This window comes from Uranotaenia lowii, chromosome 2 (assembly GCF_029784155.1).
Source record: "Uranotaenia lowii strain MFRU-FL chromosome 2, ASM2978415v1, whole genome shotgun sequence".
Taxonomy (NCBI): domain Eukaryota; kingdom Metazoa; phylum Arthropoda; class Insecta; order Diptera; family Culicidae; genus Uranotaenia; species Uranotaenia lowii.
In genome coordinates, this window is record NC_073692.1 from 159,734,266 (window position 1) to 159,757,692 (window position 23,427).

Sequence of the window (23,427 nt, forward strand, 5' to 3'; positions counted from 1 at the left end):
TTACGCTTCATCAAATCATCGCTTTACTATTAAGGAAACCGTTTGGTTACAATCCTCATTTATGCGGGTGACGATGAGTCTGAGGAGTTAATGTTTTTCAAGTAAGAACATTTGACACTGGGAGACAGTACAGAACCTTTTATTGATGTTTTAGTTTTAAATTGTTTTAGGACCGATTTACACGTTTCAAATTAAGATTTAGATGGTAAATCTCAGACATTGAGACAACATACAGACAACACCCTAGAAATGAATTCATAGATACAAATTATTAAATTTAAAATACTTGGATAATCCATTTCACGATTCCTATTTTAGATTTCACACTTAAATATCAGAACGACTCTTTAACCAAACTTTCAATATACACTTATTTAGACTAAATTTTTATATTCTCACTTTTCATGACTCATTTTTTATTCAAATGGCCATTAAACCATTTTTTTAGTTTTAAATTTCGGTTACATCTAAGATAACTCAACCCGATCAGGATTTAAATCAATATTTGGGAATCACAATTCAAACATGTTTTTTTTTATTTTACAGCTTTCTTATAGAAGTCAATTTCCAATAGTAGACTAATATAAGATCAGAATTATTTCGGATTACAGTTTTAGTCAAAGCAGACAGGAAAATATTAAGTAAAACATATCTCAAACTAAGACAAGGTACATCATCCTCAGATTCACATCTCTTATTTGGAATTTAGATCCAACTTCAACTAAGAGTAGACTTGATTTTCAGGTCTTAAATTCAGCTATGTCACTACAAAGTCTATTATTAATTTCGGACTCATATCGAACAATCAGACTAGCTGCAGATCTTATAAAATTGAGTTTTAAATTATCGTTATAATTTGAGGTGTCTTGATATTCTAGAATAAAAATTCTGACAGTTTTCCGATCGATATTCAAGAATCAGGATTCAGACAAGATTTCTATTATGAACGTCTTATCTCGATCTCTATCAGATATATTTGACTTCGGTTTCTTTCGGTTCTCAATCTCATAGATTTATCTGGCTGGCATTAATCTATGCGGCTGTGCAAAGTTAACCATGACATCGAGGGTATTGATTGGTGGCGTGAGGACAATTTTGTTGCCGGAACAAATTTAAGACTCCTTTCGAGCCCGAGTAAAGCCACCCAACGTTCCAGTGAGGAATGTATTACCATAATTGACTTGGACTACACGTTTGAATGAACTGTTTTTCATAAATACTTTCAATTTTCAGTTTTCAAATCTTGACTAAATTTACACTGCTTCTGAAAAGCTCTTCTCCACCCTTCAGTAAACATCATATATCTTAGAACTTGACAAAAAGACATCCCAACGCTCATCCCAAACTTAGGCAGTTAACTTTCTCGCAGCACTTCAATTGTCTACAATTATAAGCCTTTTAGAAAAACAACGTATAAGAAGTTTCCTTCCTTTTTTTAACGGTAAAAAAAATCATTTCAAAACATGTGATGTTAAAATTATTTTGCCGATCGTTTGTGCGGCTAGTTGCCTAGAAATGATTTCCAACTATATATTCCAACTATACATTTAAACGTCTTTTGTTTATTTTGAAAATCAAACCATCAAAATTATATACAGAGATCTTTTAGAGTTCATTTTCTAATTCAACATTAAAATATGCCTAGATATTACCAAGTAACAGTTCTGGCAAAGATTACAGATAGATAATCTCGCAAACTTCAGATTATGTTAACAATTTTCGAATCTACAAGATTTACCATGTCGGAATGCATAACTCTCTGAGAGAGATATAAAGCGTTTTTAATATAGTTTTACACTCAGACTCTGAAATGATTAGACAGTATCGAAATTGCATTTTAATTACAATCATTGATAAAATTCTCCAATCCGGATGTCAGATGAGACTCATATTCAACTAACAGAATTATTTTTTTTAGTATACTTCAAAAAAAGAACTAAACTTTGAATCAAGATAAATAAAAAACACATATTTTTTCGACTTCAGATATCAAATCAAATAAATTATTTCAATCCTCATTTCTCATATATAATTTTGTTTTCTATAATTCCGTTACAAACCTTGTGATTATTTGTCCACTGCTTCTGGATAATTCTTCTTTATTCTACAGTGAACATTATTCTGGAAACTTCCAAAAGACCTCTCAACACTCACCGGAAACTGAGAATGTAAACTATCTCGCAATTTCAATTGTCAGCAAATTTATGCTTTATTGGGAATTATAAGTTTCCATACTTTAAGTAATTCTGCTTGAATACCCATTATCATGCCGACCTTGTAATAAAACATAAATAAGGTTATTTTTTTAACTGTTCAATACATTTCAATGTATCTTTTAAAGCTAGTGTTTATTAAATTCAGTCGTTTAGTATAGTTTTCTCATTTTATAACTGTTTTAAGTGTTTTCAACATACAATACTTATTTCAAAATTCGTGTTGTCCAGAGTATCTGGCTAAACTTTCCTCGATAGAATTTTAGAAATTTTGTTCAAATTCAATCGTTTCTTGATTTCACTTTTCATCATTTTTATTTTATTTTTTTTCATTGAAACTTGAATTAATATTTACAAGTTGTCTAAGTCTAAAGGAGTTGTATAGAACGATCATTTGAAATTTGATTCGCTATAACTGAACTATCTTTGGAGGTAACTTTTTATGTACCCCAAGGGTACTAATACTTCCATTCAATGTTAAAAAACTAAACTTAAAATACTCTTTACAATTTTAAGGAAAGCATCTTTTTGCTTTGTTTTTGAAAACTTTATATTTGTGTTTTCGATTATTTAATACGTTGAATATGTGTTCATTCGCCATCGGCCCAATTTATTTAACAATAATTCACCGCCGCAGTAAAATTTGGATTAATTTGTCGACACACATTTTTTTTTATTATCAAAATTTGAAGCATTTTTTTTTTTTTATTTGCTAAGCTTTACTTGATAAAAATTATTGAATTTTTTTACTCTCTGGCATAACTTTGCGGATCGTAATTTATCTTTTCGTGACTAAATTCGTTTACCCTTTTGGGGACTTTTATCACCCCAATGGGACTTTATTTAATTACTTTTATTTTATTTGGGACTGTCATTCACCCTAGAATTTCTATTACGTCTCATAAACCCTTTGAGGACTTTCCTACACCTCAACGGGACTCTTATTTTTATTTTCTTTTTATGACATTTTTCAATTTAATTCACCCTTTAAGGACTTTTGATTCACCCTGAAGGGACTTTTCTCATTGTTTAGCTTTCAACCCTTTGGGGACTTTTCCTAACCCCAACGGGACTTTTTTTCTCTTTTTGTTTTTATCTTAGAATATTAATGAATTTTACCTAGGGACTGTAATTCACCCTTTCTTATTTTTTTTTAAACGGTTCTGTTCTATAATTTATTTCACTGATATCTACTAATGCACACGTAATTTACAAATTTGTATTTAATTAAAATTTCTCTTTTGGCTTCCTTACTTTCAGGCATTTCTCCAATCTTTATGTTTCACAATGTGTACAATTAAGCTTATTTTTCTTTTACGAAAAACTTGTGAAATCTTACAGACAACGAAGTAAAACCGATTAATTCCAAAACCGACTCACTCCGACGCACTTTTTGCTTCCTTGGCAACATGTAAAAGATCACACACAAACTATTAAGCGACATTCACGTTATTTCTCGGGATACGCGCGCCATTTGCAAACATTGGGCAATCAAAAAAAAGATTTTATTGGCCGAAACAAACTGCTACTAGAAATTTACCAAGCTGGAAAGCATTTCATTCCTTCTGAAGACTTTTAACACACACAAAATAATCAAAAAACTTATTGAAATTCATGCACTTAACATTTTGAAATCTCCCATTCGAAGACGCGACCACGCCATTGTCGTGACTGATGGTCTGGTCTCATCCATTTTCTTGACCGACAACCCATATTCAATTCGGGCAAAACGTCTTATCTCTTTAAGCTCTTTCTGCAAACTGACTATCGTTCGGTTCATTCGTTGCTCGTTTAGATTTCGGGAAGTCGTTCTCACGCTCGTTCATGAATTCTCTCTTGCTATCTCCATTTTATTTGCTCATTCGATTCCGACTAATTCCGAGCACGGAAAATAATAAAAAGGTAAAATTTACCGAGTTAGCAAAGGTGAACGCTCGTGAAAGCCAAAAAGGTAACTTCTACCTCTTCGAGGTGAAACTTACCTCACAGCGAGGTAAAAATTACCTGAATCGAAGTTGGAAAAAGGTACAATTCACCGAGAAAAAAGGTGAATCCAAAAAAGGTAAATCTTACCTCGCAGCGAGGTGAAGTTCACCTGAATTGAGCTCAATAAAAAAGTATAATTCACCTAGAAAAAAAGGTAAATCCAAATAAGGTAAAACTTACCTCGTAGCGAGGTGAAATTGACCTGGATTGAGCTAAACAAAACGGTACAATTCATCTCGAAAAAAAGTAACTATTTGGCGAATCCGTTTATTGAGGTTAAGCTGTTTTGTCGTTCAGAAGGGAAGTTATGTTTCGTGCCAATATGAGAAAATCGGAACAGAATGGTAAGTTTTTTCTTAGATATCATTTAGTTGTGCTGGTTCTCGTCATAATACTATGCTTTTGTTTCAGATCGGCCCAGCTTCGAGGTATATTTCACGTCATCCTCCAGATATCTTTCCGGAAAAGCCGGATCTGACTGGATTAGTCGTCATTATGGCGCGGAAGAACGTGAAGCTGAATTGCTACGAGCCTGGCGAAAAAGGATTTACTTCAATAATTTTTTTAAACACGGTGATACATTACAAAAATAAATATAAATAGTCCCTATTTATTTCAAATAAATATAAATATCAGAATGAATTTTGTTTTCATTTTTATTGAAGAAACCAACCAAACCAAATAGCATTTACCTTTTAAATCAGTGAATGGGAAAACTATATTATTTACTGTTTTACTAGGTGAATGCGAAAAAGGTAAAATTTACCATTTTGCCAGGTGAATTGAAAAAAGGTAAAATTTACCTTTTTGCTAGGTGAATGAAAAAAAGGTAAAATTTACCTCGAAAGAGGGGTGGAAAAAAATCACCTCGTAAAAAGGTAAATTTTACCTTTTTATTATTTTCCGTGAGCGAAATCTCCCAGTTACACAGGGTGTCTCGTAAAAGATGCATTTCTTTTTATATTTCGACTTCTTCCAAAGTTTATTAATAGTATTAATGTTTTCATAATTTCATAATGTTCCATGATTCTATTAATTCTTTATTATTTCCAATATTCTCTACAGATATGACTCAAAGTTGTTCTAAATTTAATTGATTGAAATCGATTTAAACAATTATGAAACTAATATTCTTCGAATCGAAAATAACATGTCTTAAATTTTTATTTAGTGTGTATTACCTATTAGTTATTTTTTCAACATCAAGGTAGCGCTCTATCATTGCGCAGCTGAAATGTGTCTTGGCTAACAACTGATATGAGTTTTGAAACACCCTTTTCTGCTTCAAGATTAATCAACGTGTAGCGACAAACGTCAAACCGTGTTCAAAAGTTTGGTTCCAAAACAGCATCATCATTGTTCTGAATTTCTGATTCCGAGTCATCGTGAACTTTCTTGCTTATTTAAAACACTTTATCAACTTCAAAAATGGTAAAATTTCGTCTAATTTATCGCTTTATTTAATAATAACAACATAATCTTAAATTTTTCACAGGAAACTTCCATCAAAGTTGCTCCCCAAATGCCTAGCACGTTCAAGGAATTCACCGGTCATAATTCTCCGCTCGACGAGAATTGTGCCGCCCAGTTGCAGTTCGTTCATCCGCTCAAACAATCGGAGAAGAACGTAAGAACTAAATCATGCATATAATTTTCAAATTCTAATTATCGACAAAAATTACTTTTAGTACGCCTTGCACCGGCAGAACCTGAACTTTCAAATGCTGCGCAATCGGGAAGGTTTGGCCGCCCCTCTAAAGCTGACGATGGAACTGAAGTCCGTTTCCAAGGTGGGACATCTTCCGTTCCTTCCCTCGAATAACGTCGCCCGTGATGTCCTCACCGGACAGGACGAGCTGATCAGTTTCGGAGATTTGTTCAACAATGAGGAGCACTGCGAGTACATCCGGCAGCCGCACGCCGTCATGGAGAAGGAACTGGGAATGTTTTAAGCTAAGGTAGGTTGGAAGAATTGCGTTTATGATTTTTCCGTTATGATTCGTATTTAATAAACAAGTGGAGCAAATTCCAAAAGCGTACATAATTGTTGAGAAACTCCATTGTAATGTGATTTAATGTTTCTTATCATACACTTACTCTTTTATTAGAAATAAATATTCTAAAAGTAGCGGCACACCTCAGGTGAAAATGAAAAATCTTATTTCGTAAATAACTTAAAAAAGCGACACACATGTATTAGCTTTGTAACACGGTGGGATTTAAGGGAAATAGTTAAAAGTCAAATTTTTAATCGGTCTCAGTGATTGAAACGTCTTAAAAATGTTTTAATTTCAATTCCTCCGATATGATAAAGATTCCGCGGTGAAAATCGGTGGAAAAGTAATTAAAATGTTTATAAGAAGTTTTGAAACTTTGAGACCAGTTGAAAAATAATTTTTTAACTATTCGATGTTTTGTTTTGAAAGAAGTCATCTTTAAATTGAACATAAAAAAGATCTGAATTCAGCTTAAAATTCTATAATAAAAAAAACCCATTCAATACACTTGACAGTGGATTGTAGCCTTTATTACAGCCTGTAAATTATATCTGGATACACATGACACAAAATAATAAATAAATGAAAAATTCAGAAATTCTGAATTCTGATTAAGAATTTCGAACGAATTAAATCCTAAATGAATTTAAGAAATTAGGGTTCAAAATTGTTTATAGTATAAAAGGTTTTTGAAATAATTCATATAAATAACATAATTTGCAACTAATAGGAGATTTTAAAATGACTGAATTCTGGAATATCTTGTATGATCCCGTTTCAATGAAATTCTAACCTTATATAAAATAAAGAACACAATTTAAAAAAAGATGCCTCACCGTGTGTTGCAAATAATTCAACCTGTCAAGTGAAGGAAGCGAATATATTGAAAAAAATAATTGGGCAAAATTACAACTGCTAGAGTGGGGTACAAAAATCGATCGAATTAATTATAGATATCAAACATTTTGACAACTATGAAATGTCAATATTTTCAACTTTGTCAATTTTTTCAATTTTGACAATTTTGTTAATTTTCTCAATTTAGCAAATTACGTCAATTTGTCAATTTAGTAGTATTTTTTTCAATTTTTTCATAGATTTAATTAAGTCTTGTTTGTAATTTTTTTTTTCAATTTTGTCAATTTGGCCAAAACGGTCGATTTGAACAATTTTGGTCAGTTTCATCCGATTTATCAATATTTTTCATCAATTTTGTCATTTGTGTAATTTTTGATATTTTTGTCTTTCATGTCATTTTTATCAATTTTGTCATTTTTATCATTTTCATCATTTTTGTCATTTTCGCTATTTTTGTCATTAAAATCAAATTTTGTGTTATTTTTGTCAATTTTATTCAATTTTGACAATTAAGTCAATTTGGAAATTCTTGTCAGTTTCCTCAATTTTGTGAATATTATTCAAATTTGTCAATTTTGTCTATTTTGTTAATTTGTCAGTTTGATCAATTTTGTCAATATTTCAATTGTCAATTTTTTCAGTTTTGTCAATTTGTCATTTTTTTCAATTTTGTCAATTTGTCAATTTTGTCAATATTTTCAATTTTGTCAATTTGTCAATTCCGTCAATTTTATCAATTTTGACATTATTTTAATTTTTTTTCAAATTTGTGTAAGTATTCAATTTTATCAATGTGGCCAAAATGATCAATTTGCATATTTTTCCTGTTTCATCAATTTAGTCAGTATGTTTTTTTTAATTTTGTCAATTTTGTAAATTTGGTCAATTTTCTCATTTGTGTCAATTTTGACATTGTGTATATTTTTTTCAGTTCTGTCAATATAGTTTGTTAAGTCGAGTTTGTCATTTTTTTTTTCAATTTTGTAAATTTTGTCAGTTTCGCCAAAATGGTCGTTTTGGATAATTTTATCAGTTTCATCAATTTTGTCAATTTTTTCAATATGTGTTGTCATTTTTATCATTTTTGTCATTTTTGTTTTTTTTTTGTCATTTTTCTCATTTTAACTATTTGTGTCATTTTGTTAATTTTTCAATTTGGTCAATTTTTTCCAATTTTGTCAATTTGATCAAATTTTGTCAATTAGACCAAAATGGTGTGGAAAGTTTTGTCAATTTTATCATTTTTTTTTTTTTTTTTGATTTTGTTATTCTATATGTTTGAATCTGAAACTTAGCTTTTGGGAAACAACAAGTCTTCGAATGCTCTCAATTTAATGAAGTTAATAGACAATATTTTATTTGAAAGATTGGAGGATTATTTTTTTTCGGCTGTAATTTTTTGTGTCATTTTAATAGAAAAAATAAAATGCGAGATAAAGCTAGAAAACTTTCTAAATATTATCGAAACGAGGGAACTTCTACTGTCATTCCGGAGGACGTTTAGGAGCAAATATTCAAGAGATGTTTGCTGTCGAAAAGGAACCATTAAGTGGAGGCGAGTTTTAAAATATTGCTAAAAAAATTGGATTTTGAGGAATGTAAAATAAGGCTTTTGATTGTGAACTGATGAGATTTTAGATTTTGGTTATTAGTTTGAAGAAGTAGGTTGTATTCGAATCAAAATCGATCAATATTTTTCTCTTCAGTTCGTCGTCGGTAATGTTCAAAATTATTTTTGTTAATTAATGTTACCGAAGACGAATTAGGTTTCTTTCTTGGAATTTTGTCCATCAGAGTAATTCTTCCTCGAATCGATTTAAATTGATGAAAAGTTGAACCAAATAAAAAAGGGTGATACGGTAAAAATTTGGTCAATATCACCTTCACGTATTTCTTTCAATTTTGCATTTAAAAAACCTGAACACTCCTCATTTTGAAGGTGTGTGTGTGTAGAATGTTGCTCCTATTTTGATTTTGGAATTCACTCTTCAGTTGTCAAAATGCCGTCCAAGGAAGAAGAGCAGCGTATCAAAATTTTGCTCGCGCATCGCGAAAACCCGAGCTACTTGCACGCAAAGCTAGCAAAACCGCTAAAAGTTGCCAAATCAACCGTTACAAATGTAATTGAAGTGTTTGGGGAACGTTTGTCGACAGCTAGGAAAACCGGAAGCCGCTGAGACGACAAAGAGAGTTACCGGTAGTTTCAAGCGAAACCCTAACCTCTCTCTCCGAGATGCCGCAAATAAGCTGGGTGTATCGTCTACAACCGTGCATCGAGCCAAAAAACGAGCCGGACTATCGACTTACCAGAAGGTAGTGACTCCAAATCGCGATGATAAACAAAATACGACGGCCAAAGCGCGATCCCCGAGGCTGTACACGACGATGCTGACGAAGTTTGACTGCGTGGTAATGGATGACGAAACCTACGTCAAAGCCGACTACAAGCAGCTTCCGGGACAGGCATTTATACGGCAAAAGGAGGAGGAAAGGTAGCAGATATTTTCATGCACATGAAACTGTTAAAGTTTGCGAAGAAATATCTGTACCTGTGGCTTGAAAAGCAGCATTTTCATAGTTTCCGGGACGGTCAACCAAGAAATATACGTGAAAGAGTGTTTGAATAAACGTCTGTTGTCTTTCCTGAAGAAACACGGTTGTTCCCTACTGTTTTGGCCGGATTTGGCATCTTGCCATTACGGTAAAAAGGCCATGGAGTGGTACGCCGCCAACAACGTGCAGGTGGTTCCCAAGGACAAGAACCCTCCCAACACGCGAGAGCTCCGCCCAATTGAGAAATACTGGGCTATTGTCAAGCGGAACCTATAGAAAACCAAAAAAAAAAAACTGCTAAGGACGAGCAGCAGTTCAAGGCAAACTGGCTTTCTGCGGCGAAGAAGGTGGGCAAGGTGGCTGTACAAAATCTGATGGCAGGGGTTAAGCGTAAGGCCCGGCAATTCGGATTTGGAAAAGCGGAAGCTTAACTGAATATTTTTCCTGAATTTTATACATACTAATTAAACTTGAAAAAGAAATTTAATTTGATTTAAAAAAAAACGATTTGACCCTGCATCGTGCTCTCGTTGCATATAGTTCGGTTTTCCTGTTGCTGTTTCGTGCGTCGGGTTGTCCTCACTGTTTGATGTTCGGTCTGTCTCAAGTGTACGACAGAGATTTTTTCATTTTAGAAGAAAATGCTATTTGAAAGAATGTATGGTCTTTCATACAAAGTGAGAAATGTTTAAAATTGCTTGAAAATATTTCGATATTACAGTAATAAAGAATTCGAACGCGTTTGATGCGAGCAAAGGTGTTTGAAGAAAGTCAGAGTTGACGGAAGACCCGTCGATTTAGGGTGGAGATTTAAATTGGTGCTATCTCTGCAAATTGGTGCAGTTTTTTTCTATGTTTTGTGAATGATGGTGTGATGAAACATGCATACCTAATATGCATCCTAGCATATCAGTGATTAAAATGACAGAGTTGGGGGAAAGTCGTGTGTGGCTGGAAAAATTCGCACTAGTTGCGTCTGAAGATTGGTTTTAGAAAGAAAGAAGTATGATTAGGCGAGAAATATATGTTATACACATAGTGAATTGAAACAAATAGCATGTTAATTCAAACACCAGCCGAAATTCAAGGCGTTTAAACATGACCCAACATGTTTCATAAAGACTCGCGGCTTGAAAATGAGTATGGTTGTATTGCCAGAGAGATACGCGACGCGTGCGCAAATTGGTTACCTTGGTAACGCACGGTACATGCATGATACGGTCACGACGTAGTTTTGAAAATATCAACGCATGCTAAGATGACCTCATGTTATATGATATGAAGTTCATTAGAGCTAGTAGGACGGTTGGCCGAATATGCAAGAAGAAGTTAAAGCAGCCTGAAGCTGAAAGTGGTCTACTGGTCCAAAAAATAGAATTATTACACACGGAATTCAGAATTAAGAATTGGAAACGAGCCTTAATTTGAAGAAATGTAGGGCGTACGGTTCTTTGGAAGTGTTCAATAGTGTTTTAGTTCCATGAAAAAAAATAGAAAGGAAGGGAAAAGCAAAATTGAAGTTGAAGTTGTAAAATTTATGGGTGGAGCTGAATCCTTCCCCACACATGGGAGAGGGGAGGTGTCTGAGTTCTTCGATAAAAAAGTGATTTGATGTTCTGGTCAGGAAATTGAAGGAAATGAAAAAAGCAGTGCAGATGGAGTTTAGTGATTGAATGGATTGGAAAGCGTATGCTAAATTGTCAACTGGGAGGTAAGCCCAGTGAGATAAAAGTGGTAAGGTCAAAGGTAGTCAAATTTTCATAAAACTGTAAGGGTAAGATTATTAAATAAAATCATATTTGAATAATCAATCAACTGCAAACTGGCCAGGTATATACACGGATGCCGGAATACCTGTTGTAAATTTATTAAATTTTTATTTAATAAATTTTAAACTAGTGTTGGAGATGATTGAAACATTCTTCCAGAATTAAAACATACAGTAACACGACAAACACACATTTCATAACAGTTCATACGAAGCCATGGTATCGGGTTTGTTTCACCCTTCATTTGATATTTGCTGAACTATTAATTTAAAGCATGCAGGAAGGAACATACTTTGATAAAACTGCGGTGAATCCGTGCACCCATGGTGGATTACCAACATACCAACATACATACATAAAAAAAAACGATTTGACCGATTTACACGCGTTTTCCCTTGACCAAATTTTGACCGTATCACCCTTTATTCGACTAAAAACATGAGGTACATTAATATAGAAGGAATAGAAAGCAATGAAATAATCGCTTAAGTTTTTTATCAATAAAAAATCCAATGAATATTCGACCGAATATTCGTTTGGCCGAATAGTTGAAAAGCTCAATATTGGGTATTCGACCGTTCGCCGAATACCACTATTCGGTACATCTCTAATTTGAATCTTAATTTCAAACCTGGATTCAAAATTTGAATTTTCAATATGTTCAATATGTTTCGGATTTTGAAAACGTTTTCTGAAATGAACATGAAAACGAATTCTGGATTTAGAAATATGAGTCAAGAATTGAAATCCATAACTATAATTCTGATGTTTCGGGTTTCAATGATTATTCTTAATTTCAAATATTTATTTCTTATCCGACTTGCAAATGTCATTGAAAATAAAAATCTATATCGTTATTTTAAAACCAAATTTACGACGATTTCAAACACAGCTTTTCATTTCAATTTTCATTGATGATTCGAACCGAAAATCAAGAATCCTAAGCTGGATACATAATCCGAAATATGAAAACACATAAAATTCTGATTTTGATTATAAGGAACCAGATTCTCCAAAATGAATTAAATTTTATTTAAAATTTAATCAGAAATGAATTACTACCAATAAGTGAGAAAATTTTGAAAAACTGTTGCTGAATTCTGAACCTCAAATTAGTTTTCGAGGTTTTCACATCAGTTCTGAATCAAGATTGTTACTATCGAATAGCCTTACTCCATCATCATTATTTGATTAAGAATAACCATTTTTAGTGTAGAATTGAATACCTCGTATGCTTTTGATGGTGGGTGGCTGGTTTGTACTAGTTTTCGATTTCGGTATTATTTATTAATATCGCTTAGTATAATGCGTGTCCAAACATTCCTCATTTAATCTGACATACACAATCGTCATAATAGAAAAAATATCTATCTGTGTCTAATAAAATTTTATTAACTGAAGTCTGCAAAATCTGTGTTGTTCCGGTATTAATCGGTGTTTGAGCAACATTTGGACAAACTTTTCGATAATCGATATTTTCCAGCCGAACAAATCAACTGGTATTTGGTTTACAGGTCTCAATTCTCAGGACTCATTGCTCATATTACATGTCCCAAGTCTCGGATCTCGTGGTGCAGTGTCACACGTCTCATGATTTGTGTATTAGGTCTAAAGTTTTAGGTTTAAGAATTTCACGTCTCAGGTCTTCTACAGGAATTCTACATCTCATGTCTTAGATCAGGCATGTCAAACTCGTTTATGTGTGCGCCCAGTTTGACATGCCTGTCTTAGATACAGAGAAGGTTTCATGTTTATTTCTCTCAAGTTACAGAGCCGATCACAGTCCCAACTTCACATTTTTTAAATAGATTTCGGATTAAACATGGTTTCCTTTCACGGTCTTTCGCAATTAAAATGTCTTTTTTACACGGTTGCAAGGAATGACCCCTGTTTTGTCTGTGGCATTTCCCTTGAAATCGTACAACAACATCGACTTCTCCGGCCTGTATTATATATAATACTATAATCTTCTTTAAATATTCAAATTTATGAGGAAGTTATCAAATCGTATTCAGAGGAAGTCCTATCTTTTTTCAGCTTTTCTTAATAAACGTCTTTATAGCTAAATATTCGTTCAACAGTACGAGCCATTTTACGGTTTCGGCACCCCGCAGCATCATCAGATCCCAAGATGACCATCAAATGTTGACAGCCAACTATCAAACACAATTGGATATCAAATTTCTCACCCCTATATGAAACTTTTAAAAGCTCCACAATTCCAACATTTGGACGGAAAGATGGACCGAAATTGTTTTATCACACATGGCGGCACGTGTGTGTCGTCTCGCTATCACACTTGTCACTCGGAAAGGGATAACTGAAATAAAAGATTGCCAAAAAGGGGACGCCCAAACGAGGAAAACCGATATGGACGGTCGCTATCACGCCGCTATTTCCAGTCAATTTCAGTCAATACACACATGACTCATTTGATAATTTGCCGACAGCTCGAGGGTCATAAAGTGGAACCTTCAATATGCTCATAAATACCGAAAATAGAACCCATCGACAGAGTGCTATGGAGAAAGAAAGCAAAGAAAGAAGGCGGGATCAATCGGTTGTTGAGCGAAGAAATAAATATAAAAGGGCATATAATAATAACCTGCCATGCTGTGCGATCGTCAGCAGCGGGTGGTTGAGGGTGGAGAAAACTTATGAAAAAGAAATGGTGAAAGAAAGTTATTTAGGTTTCGGACGCAAGCGGGGTGGAAAGTGCTTAAATTTCAATAATGATGGTTCTAAATTGAATTGTCTGACCGAGTTGTCACCGCACGAGTCTATTCTTTGGCTTCGGTTTGTGGTGGGACACTACAGGACATTGAGCAGATAGAGTGTTGGCTGAAATCATTGATTTTTGATAGTTGTGTTGTTTTTTATCCGCTCAATTTCGAAATGAGGTGTTTAGTAGACTGAGTCGACTTGAATATGAAAAGGAAAACAAAACAATAGTAATGCTATTTATTATTTTTAACTTAACTAAATTTCTAAGTTTCAATTCAGGATTAGAATTTTTCATTCATTAGATTCAGGAGAGATTCGGGATTAGAATTCAAAATCTAAACTTAAACGTCGAATTGGCAATTAAATTTTGAAACTAACATCGACATTCATGGATCAGAATTTCAATATCAAATTGGTTTTTCAAAATAAGAGTTCAACTTTTCCAGGTGTTTTTAAGTTCAGTTTATTTAAAAGTAAAATACAATATATTGTTATAACAGCACGAAATAAACTTGTTGATTTATCTCAATACACTGATTTAGCAGAATTATTTAATAATTTTAAATTATGTTCATTCTAGCGATTTTTATAAATTTTATTTTTTGAGTTTTTTTTTAAATTGATGAACCTTTTTTCAAATGCACATTTTTAACTTCCTAAATGAAATAAAATAAAAGCATTGTATTTTACCAGGTTTTGTTTTGAATTCAAATATAGCAAACTTCTACATGAGAAATCTAAAAAAAAATATCACCTGTATCATGAAGTATTCGGCAAAATATATCATTTTTCAGACCTTTTGATGTTGCAGCTTTCATTTTTATTATGGGCTTTTCGTTCCTTTCAGAGTTATTGAAGAAACAATGACAAAACACTTCTATTTTTGCGTCCAATTATTACAAATCTAACATGGATTTTCGAAGAATTCATGAAATTTGTCAATAAAATATCTTGAACTTTATCAATTTACCCGCAGTTTAAAAATTATAAGAAATTGGCATTTCAAATATAGTTTCATTATTTTCAATAAAAAAAATTAACCTTAAATATTTCGGAAACTATATTTTCAATAAAAAAGAATAACCTTAAATGTTTCGGAAACTATATTTTCCTCACAATAATTTTGAAGATTTTAGAAACTTTTGAAACACAAAATTGTTTTATTGACAACTGGAAGTTTCGCTTCTGATTTGTTGAACGAATTTGAAACGAAATTTAGAGAATTTGAGATCCGGAACGTCAACTTATATGTGCCACATGATATCATAATGTGGTTTTAAAATACGACGCAATGCGTGGCTTCAAAATTTAAAGATGACTAGCAAAAAAAAATCAAATCCAGTTTCCACAAAAGGCAGTTGTCAAAGCTGGAAAAAGTTGTTGTCAAAGACTTAGACGGAACAAATGGAATACTGGAATTATTTTCTTATCCTTTTAAAGCTCAACATTTAATTACTTGATTATCGGTACGAAATCCAACAAGTCTTACCGCATTTTTTTTGCAGATATGAAAAACTTTTGAATTAAAAAACTGATTCACTAAAAATTTTCATTTTCGCACACTTTCACTGACAAATATTATAAAATGTCTATTTATTCGGTCAAAAAACCTTGTAAAGCTATTAAGCTGTGTATTCTAAAACCGTGAAAAAACATAACATCTCACAAGGAAAACCGGGAATTGGAAAATGGAAACCCGCTGGCCATCCTAGGTTGCTAGAGAACCGGTTGAAGGTTGCTATCGGGAAAAACTTTGGAATTCCATCTCGTCACCGGGAAACCGGAAAAAACCGGGAATTTCGGCATCTCACCGGGAAAATTGTCACGCTTGGGGGAGTTTTTCACGGAATTTCAAAAATATTTTCAAAATAATTTCTAAACTGAAGAATAGTTTTTGATAGTCTTGATATAGATTTATCTCATAAACGCTTATTTTCGTTCATCAGTAAACAAACAAAGTTTGAATCTCTTTTTCAACAAATTGCGGGGCAATATGAGATATCTAATTTTTTCGCTCTCCGCAAGTGTGCTGTACTTACAAGCATAACTCCAATGTTATAAATTTTATAATGAAACTATTATCGACTAAACTAAAATAAATGACTTAAATTTTACTAACAAACACATAGTTTTCTAACTGCGAGCACGAACCGCCAGAGCAGGGAAAAAAATGCTTCCAATCATAAATTTATATGACGAGCTTTAATATTATTTGCTAGAACTACAACAGCAATCCCAATACTCTCCTTGGTTGAGGTTTTGATTAGAAAGCTAAAAGCTTTACGACAAAAGCTCGGATCGATTTTGACAGTTCTTTTGTATCGTTTGGAATTTTGTGTTTCAGATGTCGCTTCTCTTACATGTAGGTTCACTACACGCAAAATAATCTGCATGTAGCGGCTGCGTGAAAAACTACATAATTTTTATCCACCTGATTTTCACGTAGATGCTACGAAATAAATATGTAAACTCGCCCCTATAAGAATCGATGCATAATGAACATCAACTCAAATTTACGTGAATTTTTAGTGAGCATGATGTGATAATGAAAGATTCGTGAAATTCGTTTAGTATTGAAATGTAATTTAGGTCGATTCGCTCGTTTCTTTTGTTTTTCTTTTTATTTTGATTAGAATTTTTTTAATAAATTTTATTCTAAACCTTTTCGTCCAACACAAATAGAACACCATCAACAAAAAATCAGCAACAATCCGCTTTCCGGGCCTGGTTCAATTGTATAGAAAACAAAAAATGTAGAAATAACAAAAAAATGGAATAAATAAAAATGAATAATAAATTTTATGAATAGTAAGTAAGTTATCTTACTCGGATCTGTCTAGAATTCGTCGTTTCATAATCCCTGGAATGCACTCGGTTCCGTCAGGATGTCCGGAAACCCAACATTTTCCGCAAAAGGATCTTTCGTGGCCTGAAAAAAACAATTTATTTGGTTAGGAATTTAAATTTCACTGTCCAAATCAACAGTAAATCCCGAATATTGTTACATTTACTCACCTTCCAAATAATCCTAAGGCAATTGACAGAAGTCGCAGTTTTCAGTATGGTCCTAACGAGAAAAAAGCCTAACTTTCTCAAACATTTTTCTCTATAACGAACAAAGTCAGCAAACTGACCTGTTCTTATAAGAATTTGAGGAAAAAAATACTCGAAACCGATTTAAAGCATCCACTGAGATTTTACGTGTTATTCACAAGGCAATTATGTGGAAGTACAGTAACTAGTACCAGGGCGCACTTCAAAAATTCTGGTTACTAAAAGATTCACGTAGAATCGATATGATGCATCAAAATTTCAGTTTACGTGAAAAATCCCATAAAAATAATTTCTTATATATTTTGGGTGTAGTCTTTACCCTGATAAGGTCCATTTACACTTCCCGTGAATATGAACGTGAAAAAATCTTATTTTATCAATAACTCAAAAACGCGACGCAACTAGCATGTGTAACATGGTGGATTCGATGGGGAATGGTTGAAGGATGAAATTCCAACCGGACTTGTTCCTTAAAACCTTCTAGAACTGTTTTTATTTCGTTTCCCCTGGTTTTTAACGCGGAAATTTCACCATGGCGAGGGAATCACAATAAAAACTGTCCTATCAGGTTTTAAGTAAGGATTCATACTGGAATTTCATCTTTCAACAATTCTCCATCGATTCCACTGTGTCACAAAACCTAGTTATTCATTGTTTTGTATTGAAAAAAAAAAACAGAAACAAGTCTTTGGATTTGCACAAAAAATATAACTGCATTCAGAAAATAACTAAATATTTTCCTGCAATCTAATGATTTTAAGTTATGTAAGACAAATCCCCATTCTAGTTGACAAGCTGATTTGATATTATGTTTCTTTGTTTTTTTTCACATATTTCTTTACAAACTATACAATTTTTTTCTAGAACTCTATAAAAATTCTAGAAAATTTCACAGTGGCTGAAAAGTGCTACATTATAGTTTAAAGATGAATTGATTTCGATTTTTTGCTAAACTATTAAAATTGTGGAGCAAAAGAACGAATATGTTAGAATCTGGTAAATCACAGCAGGCTGAAGAACAACCCATAGCTTCCAATAGCCAGCACATCGTAACCATAGCTTCCGCTATGGTTGGCATAGGAATCATCATAGTAGCCTAAGTGCTTTGCTTATTGAGTGAAAAGCACTCTCTTCTCTACGAACCAGTGACCATATAAGACGTGCTTGCCCAAAATAAAACAGAATAGTACCAACCAATTTCGTTAGATTCGTTTTAAAAAATCATGAAAATCTGTCAATTTGATACGAAAAGACTACGTGTTAAAAACGCCGAAATATTTGTCATGATTTCTAACCGGTTAACAAGTTTTGGAATACAATTGTTGAGGCCCACTTCAATAAAAAAATTTATTCACCGTGAGTTTATCTTAAAAAAACGAGTATATTAAATGAAAAAATCATCATTTATAACCGGGAAAAACTTTGGAATTTCAAAACGAAAAATCGCTAGCAACCCTTGAAGAATAATAACACCCTTTTGTTATTCTTTGGGACTCAGACATAAGTTTTGGCTGTGGAAGTACGATAAGTGATTAGTGATTTGGCACATTTATCTAGAACATTTGATATTTGTAAGACATGCCAGTTTCGAGATATAGCGGAGGAATCAAGTATCCCCAGGGATCAAGAATCCTCACTCTCTCCTACTGAGTATTCGAGCCCAAGAGTAAACTTTACTCTTGGGCTCGAATTCGCGGACATCGGCTCAGGGGGGCAACTGCTCTGCCAACTGAGCTATACCACAGCCCCTCTTATACGGACTGATAAATATGAAATAAATTTGTATGGACTTATTAAGCTGACATATCATTTCAAAGCATTTATATTGGTTTTTGGCTTGTGATATAGCTCAGTTCCCAAGTCTGCTGCCTCCTGAGCCGATGTCCACAAGTTCGAGCCCAAGAGTAAATATCGAAAACAGTTGTACCGGATAAGTTTTTCCATTAACTGTCAGCCAACTGGAACGTGAATATGAAGTCGCGAATGCCATAAAGATGGTACACAGTAAACGAAAATTACCGAGCTCGGTAATTTTTTTTACCGAGATCCTAACATGTGTAAATCGTTAAACTGTTCGGTAATTTTTTCTGTAAAAAATAAACAAACATCGGTAAATCGATTCTTCATTTACCGATGTTCGTTTATTTTTTACCGAAAAAATTACCGGACAGTTTAACGATTTACACATGTTAGGATTTCAGTAAAAAAATTACCGAACTCGGTAATTTTCGTTTACTGTGTAAAACGACTATAATCGAAACAAAAAATTATAATATATGTATATAGGTTTGTTATTGAATACGCATTGCAACAACAAAAACTTCTATAAAACACTATCATTTGCAAACATAACCTCCAACAGTTTAAATTGTTTGCTCTCAAAGCCTTCTATAATATAAATTGAATTGTTACTTGGAAGAAGCATGTTTACTTTTTTTTCAATTAGAATCAGAGGAAGTCGTTATTATACACATAACACACGACGTATTACAGGACACGACACATAACGTTCTTACTTAACGGAAAAAGGATATATAAAGTTACCTTTTTGTCGACCGGTTTCGGGCTCGATGTTGCCCATCTACAGGACTATGTCCGACTCCTCCTGGACATCGTCCTGTAGATGGGCAACATCGAGCCCGAAACCGGTCGACAAAAAGTTAACTTTATATCCTTTTTCCGTTAAGTAAGAACGTTATGTGTCGTGTCCTGTAATACGTCGTGTGTTATGAGTATAGATAAAGTTCTTACGTAAGCACAAATCATATAAAAATGAGTGAAGTCGTTATTGTCTGGAATTTTATAAAAAATATAAAGAATGTATTGAAATAAAGGTGTTGGTCAAAAACATCCGTGGACTTAACTCACCTTTACCTACAACAAAAAAGCATTAAGTAAATTTTGTCCGTGGGACAGAAATGTTTTCTTTCGTTTTGAAATCAGCTTTATACCATACCCCACAGTAGCTCTCAAACTTCCGCTTCTTTGACGGAACGTTGACTGGGAAGCCGTTGTCATAGAGTTGGAAAGCTTACAATTATCTCCTCTGAGGTCCAATAAATCTTTTTTTAATTTCTGTTCGAGTTTGCATCATTTTCGACATTCATACCTCAAGCAACAAGATAGGGAAGAATTCAATTTTCTGAAAAACATTTTTGAAGGCAACATCAAACTCAAGTATTTTGAATGGAGACAAAATCCTGCAAATGACTATCATAAATCTATCAAGCTACGTGAAGACATTGTAGCCTAGCAACTGGGAATCCTCGGCGGAAATTAATGCTTTCTTATCTATCCCCGTACATGTCTCGGGATTCGGTGCCAGAAACCTTACTGTAGAAATCGTCTCAGGAAAACAACATGGCAGATATCTTTAATTTATTTCACACAATTTTCCACAAAGCAATTCCGGTTCGAAGTCCGAGATGTTCCTCGGCAGATGTTGCTCAATTAATCATTAAAAGATTCTGGTTTCCCAGACTTTTTTTTCCTCTCTGCTCCTCCGCAACACAACAACAGAGCCCAACTTGCTGCAGCCATGTTTTTGCCGTTTGGGAATTGGGAGGAGAAATCGTTCGTAACGCGCGAAGAAGGAAGGAAAAAATAAGCTGAAAACTAGTTCTTCGAGACTTCACAGCGTGGCTCCGTTCCAATTAAAAGGCAGAAATCCGATTAAAAGAGTATAGAGGCCCCAACAACAACCTTTCAGAAATTTTGTGAAAAAACTCCGTTCCGACACAAGGAAAAAAATGGAACCCGAAGCGAGTCAGCAAAATATTGAAGTTGTGAGATCGAGTTGAGAAAAAAAAACTCAAACTATAGACAGAGCTCCGAGCTTTTATTGCACCCCCGCCATAAAACTAGATAAACTAGAAGTAGAAAAAAAGAGCTCTATAACCTTTTTTAAACCGTGCAGCAGAGTATGGTGGTTGGTGGGTTCCCGTTCGCTTTATGCAGCAGCAGCAGGAGAAACGTGTTCGAATTTGCTCCGCTTTTTTCTCTCCGAAAAAGTTATAGAAGCATTTATTTTTCCTGTTGATCTTTTCGGACTAAAGTGGGTTGATGTTTTCCGGATTGTTCAAAACACGTATACCTGATCAAATGGATGCAATATTGACCGCTCTTGGCATTTGCTGCGACAAACAAGCCACAGTTTTAGGTTTTAAGTTGTTGTTTCGGATCAGTTTGTTTCATTTTAGGGTTTTTTTTTATACTGTTGTTGCTGTTTACCATACTTTGACAAAGTTTGTTGGCAAAACATGCCAATCTCTGAACCGATGATGCATGGTTTGGTTCGTGAATTTTGTTATAGTTTATTAGTAATAAAAATAATTTCTGTTGGTATGTTCTGCAATTGTGCTTTACTAAATACATAGAGCAGGTACTTACACTAATTTGTATTGTTTGTAAAAGACCGATAGCGAATTAAGTTCGATAGGTAAACCCCATTTTTGTACGTTCTAGAAAATGATTTTGAAAAAGTAAGTGTCCTGAATTCAAATCTGACTTAACTTTATTATTTGAAACCTTCAAAGCCAAGCGGTATGAATGCAAATTTAAAAAATTGTTTTTTTTTTCTAGTTTTTTTTCGTCATGTACACTAGAGTGACCCAAATGACCCGACTTTTATTCGCTTTAGGCTAAAATTCATCTTTAGCCTAGTAGAGTAAAGTGGGGCAAGAGTACGCAGGCGGAAAGAGTACGCACTAGGCTTTTACAGTAAACGACAACACTGAAACTAGCAACACTGTACCGGTTTGACAGGTCATCGAGTCAGCTGATCATATGTGTTTTTGTTTGTGGTTTCGTTCGCGCACGTCGGAGAAATGAGATAAGTTATAGTTTTTCCTATTTTTATGTAATTTTATGCGTATTTGGAAACATTATTACGCTTTGTGGAAATTCGCTAATCAAATCTGCATACGTGACAAAGGACACATAATTAATATAGATTAAGTCTGTGGAACACTCATGCCAGGATATGATCGGAATATTTAGCACTTTTAGCTTTTTTCACAAATGGTCGTAGGGGGCAAGAGTACGCACGTTTGGTGGGGCAAGAGTACGCGTTGGTTTCCTTCGTCTTTTTGATAGCATTTGGAAAACCAGCCGGAAGATTTGCTCTCCGGAGATGCTGGAAAACGCCAGGCAGTGGTTGAAGGACTGAGAATCGAAGCGCCGGATTGCTGAAAGCCTCGGGACTTCGGAATCAAGCTTGCGTAAACGCCTTAAGAAGGTAATCAACAGAAGATATTTTTGTATTGAAATGTGAATAACAATCATTTTTCTCGACCAGGGATTCGGTGCTGAAAGCCATGGACAATTCACTTCAGTTTTTACCCCTCTGCAGTCAGAGGATCTCGTAAATCACTGCAGAGCGCTGCACAGTGCTTTTTACGGTCTGACTTTCAGTGATTTGCGTCACTTCGCCTTTGCCTTTGCTGAAGCGAACAGCGTTACCCATAAAAACACTGTTTTATTTTAACTATTGAATATGAAATAAAGGTTTTGTTTTGCTTAATAAACGATTATAATAATTCAAGACCTCACTTACACCGGACCAGAATGGAAAACATTATATGCGTACTCTTGCCCCACCTCATGCGTACTCTTGCCCCACTGGTGGGGTAAGAGTACGCTTTGGTAATTTTTGAAAAATATGATTTTTTATCAATGTTTACAAACATAATCAAAACTTTTTGCGTCATACAATCAAGGTTAAGAGCCTTACTTTAATTTGGTTTAATTACTATAATCGATACTTTGTTCTTTGAAGAGATACAATAAGTACACAACTAAGTGCGTACTCTTGCCCCACTTTACTCTACAAGGTTCCACGCCAAATTTGGGCCAGATCGGATCACGGGAAGGAATTGCTCAACGAGCCTGAAATTTGTAAGGAATTTAGAGACATTTGGTCCGATCAAAAATTGAAACATATTTCTAAATCTGGAAACAAGACAAAGGAAAACTGTTTGAACTTTTGAGATGGAACCAATTGAATGTCCTCTAATGGGCCTTTTGGAAAGTGAACCATCCCATCTCTAGGATTGGCATTTTATTTGGCATTTCTTGTGAGCCCGTTTCTTATTATTACTTTTTTCATTTTTTTTTAATCATTTCAAATATACTAGGGTCGTGCGAATTGTGATATTTTACGGGTAAAACACAACTCAACAATATTAATATTTTTTTTCAGCAACAATTTTAATTCTCAAAATCGTGTATTTCATTATCTTTAGACTAGACAGTTTTATTTCAATCATATACTTT

At 33.9% G+C, this 23,427-nt stretch overlaps 1 protein-coding gene across 1 annotated transcript; it reads left to right on the forward strand.

The window, feature by feature from the left end:
* The first annotated feature begins 5,493 nt into the window (after positions 1 to 5,493).
* Positions 5,494 to 6,225, forward strand: LOC129749346 (proteasome maturation protein-like). Its single transcript, XM_055744290.1, has 3 exons — positions 5,494 to 5,630; positions 5,695 to 5,826; positions 5,888 to 6,225. The coding sequence occupies exons 1-3, from the start codon at positions 5,628 to 5,630 to the stop codon at positions 6,149 to 6,151; spliced, it is 399 nt and encodes a 132-aa protein (XP_055600265.1). The 5' UTR covers positions 5,494 to 5,627; the 3' UTR covers positions 6,152 to 6,225.
* The last annotated feature ends 17,202 nt before the right edge of the window (positions 6,226 to 23,427 follow it).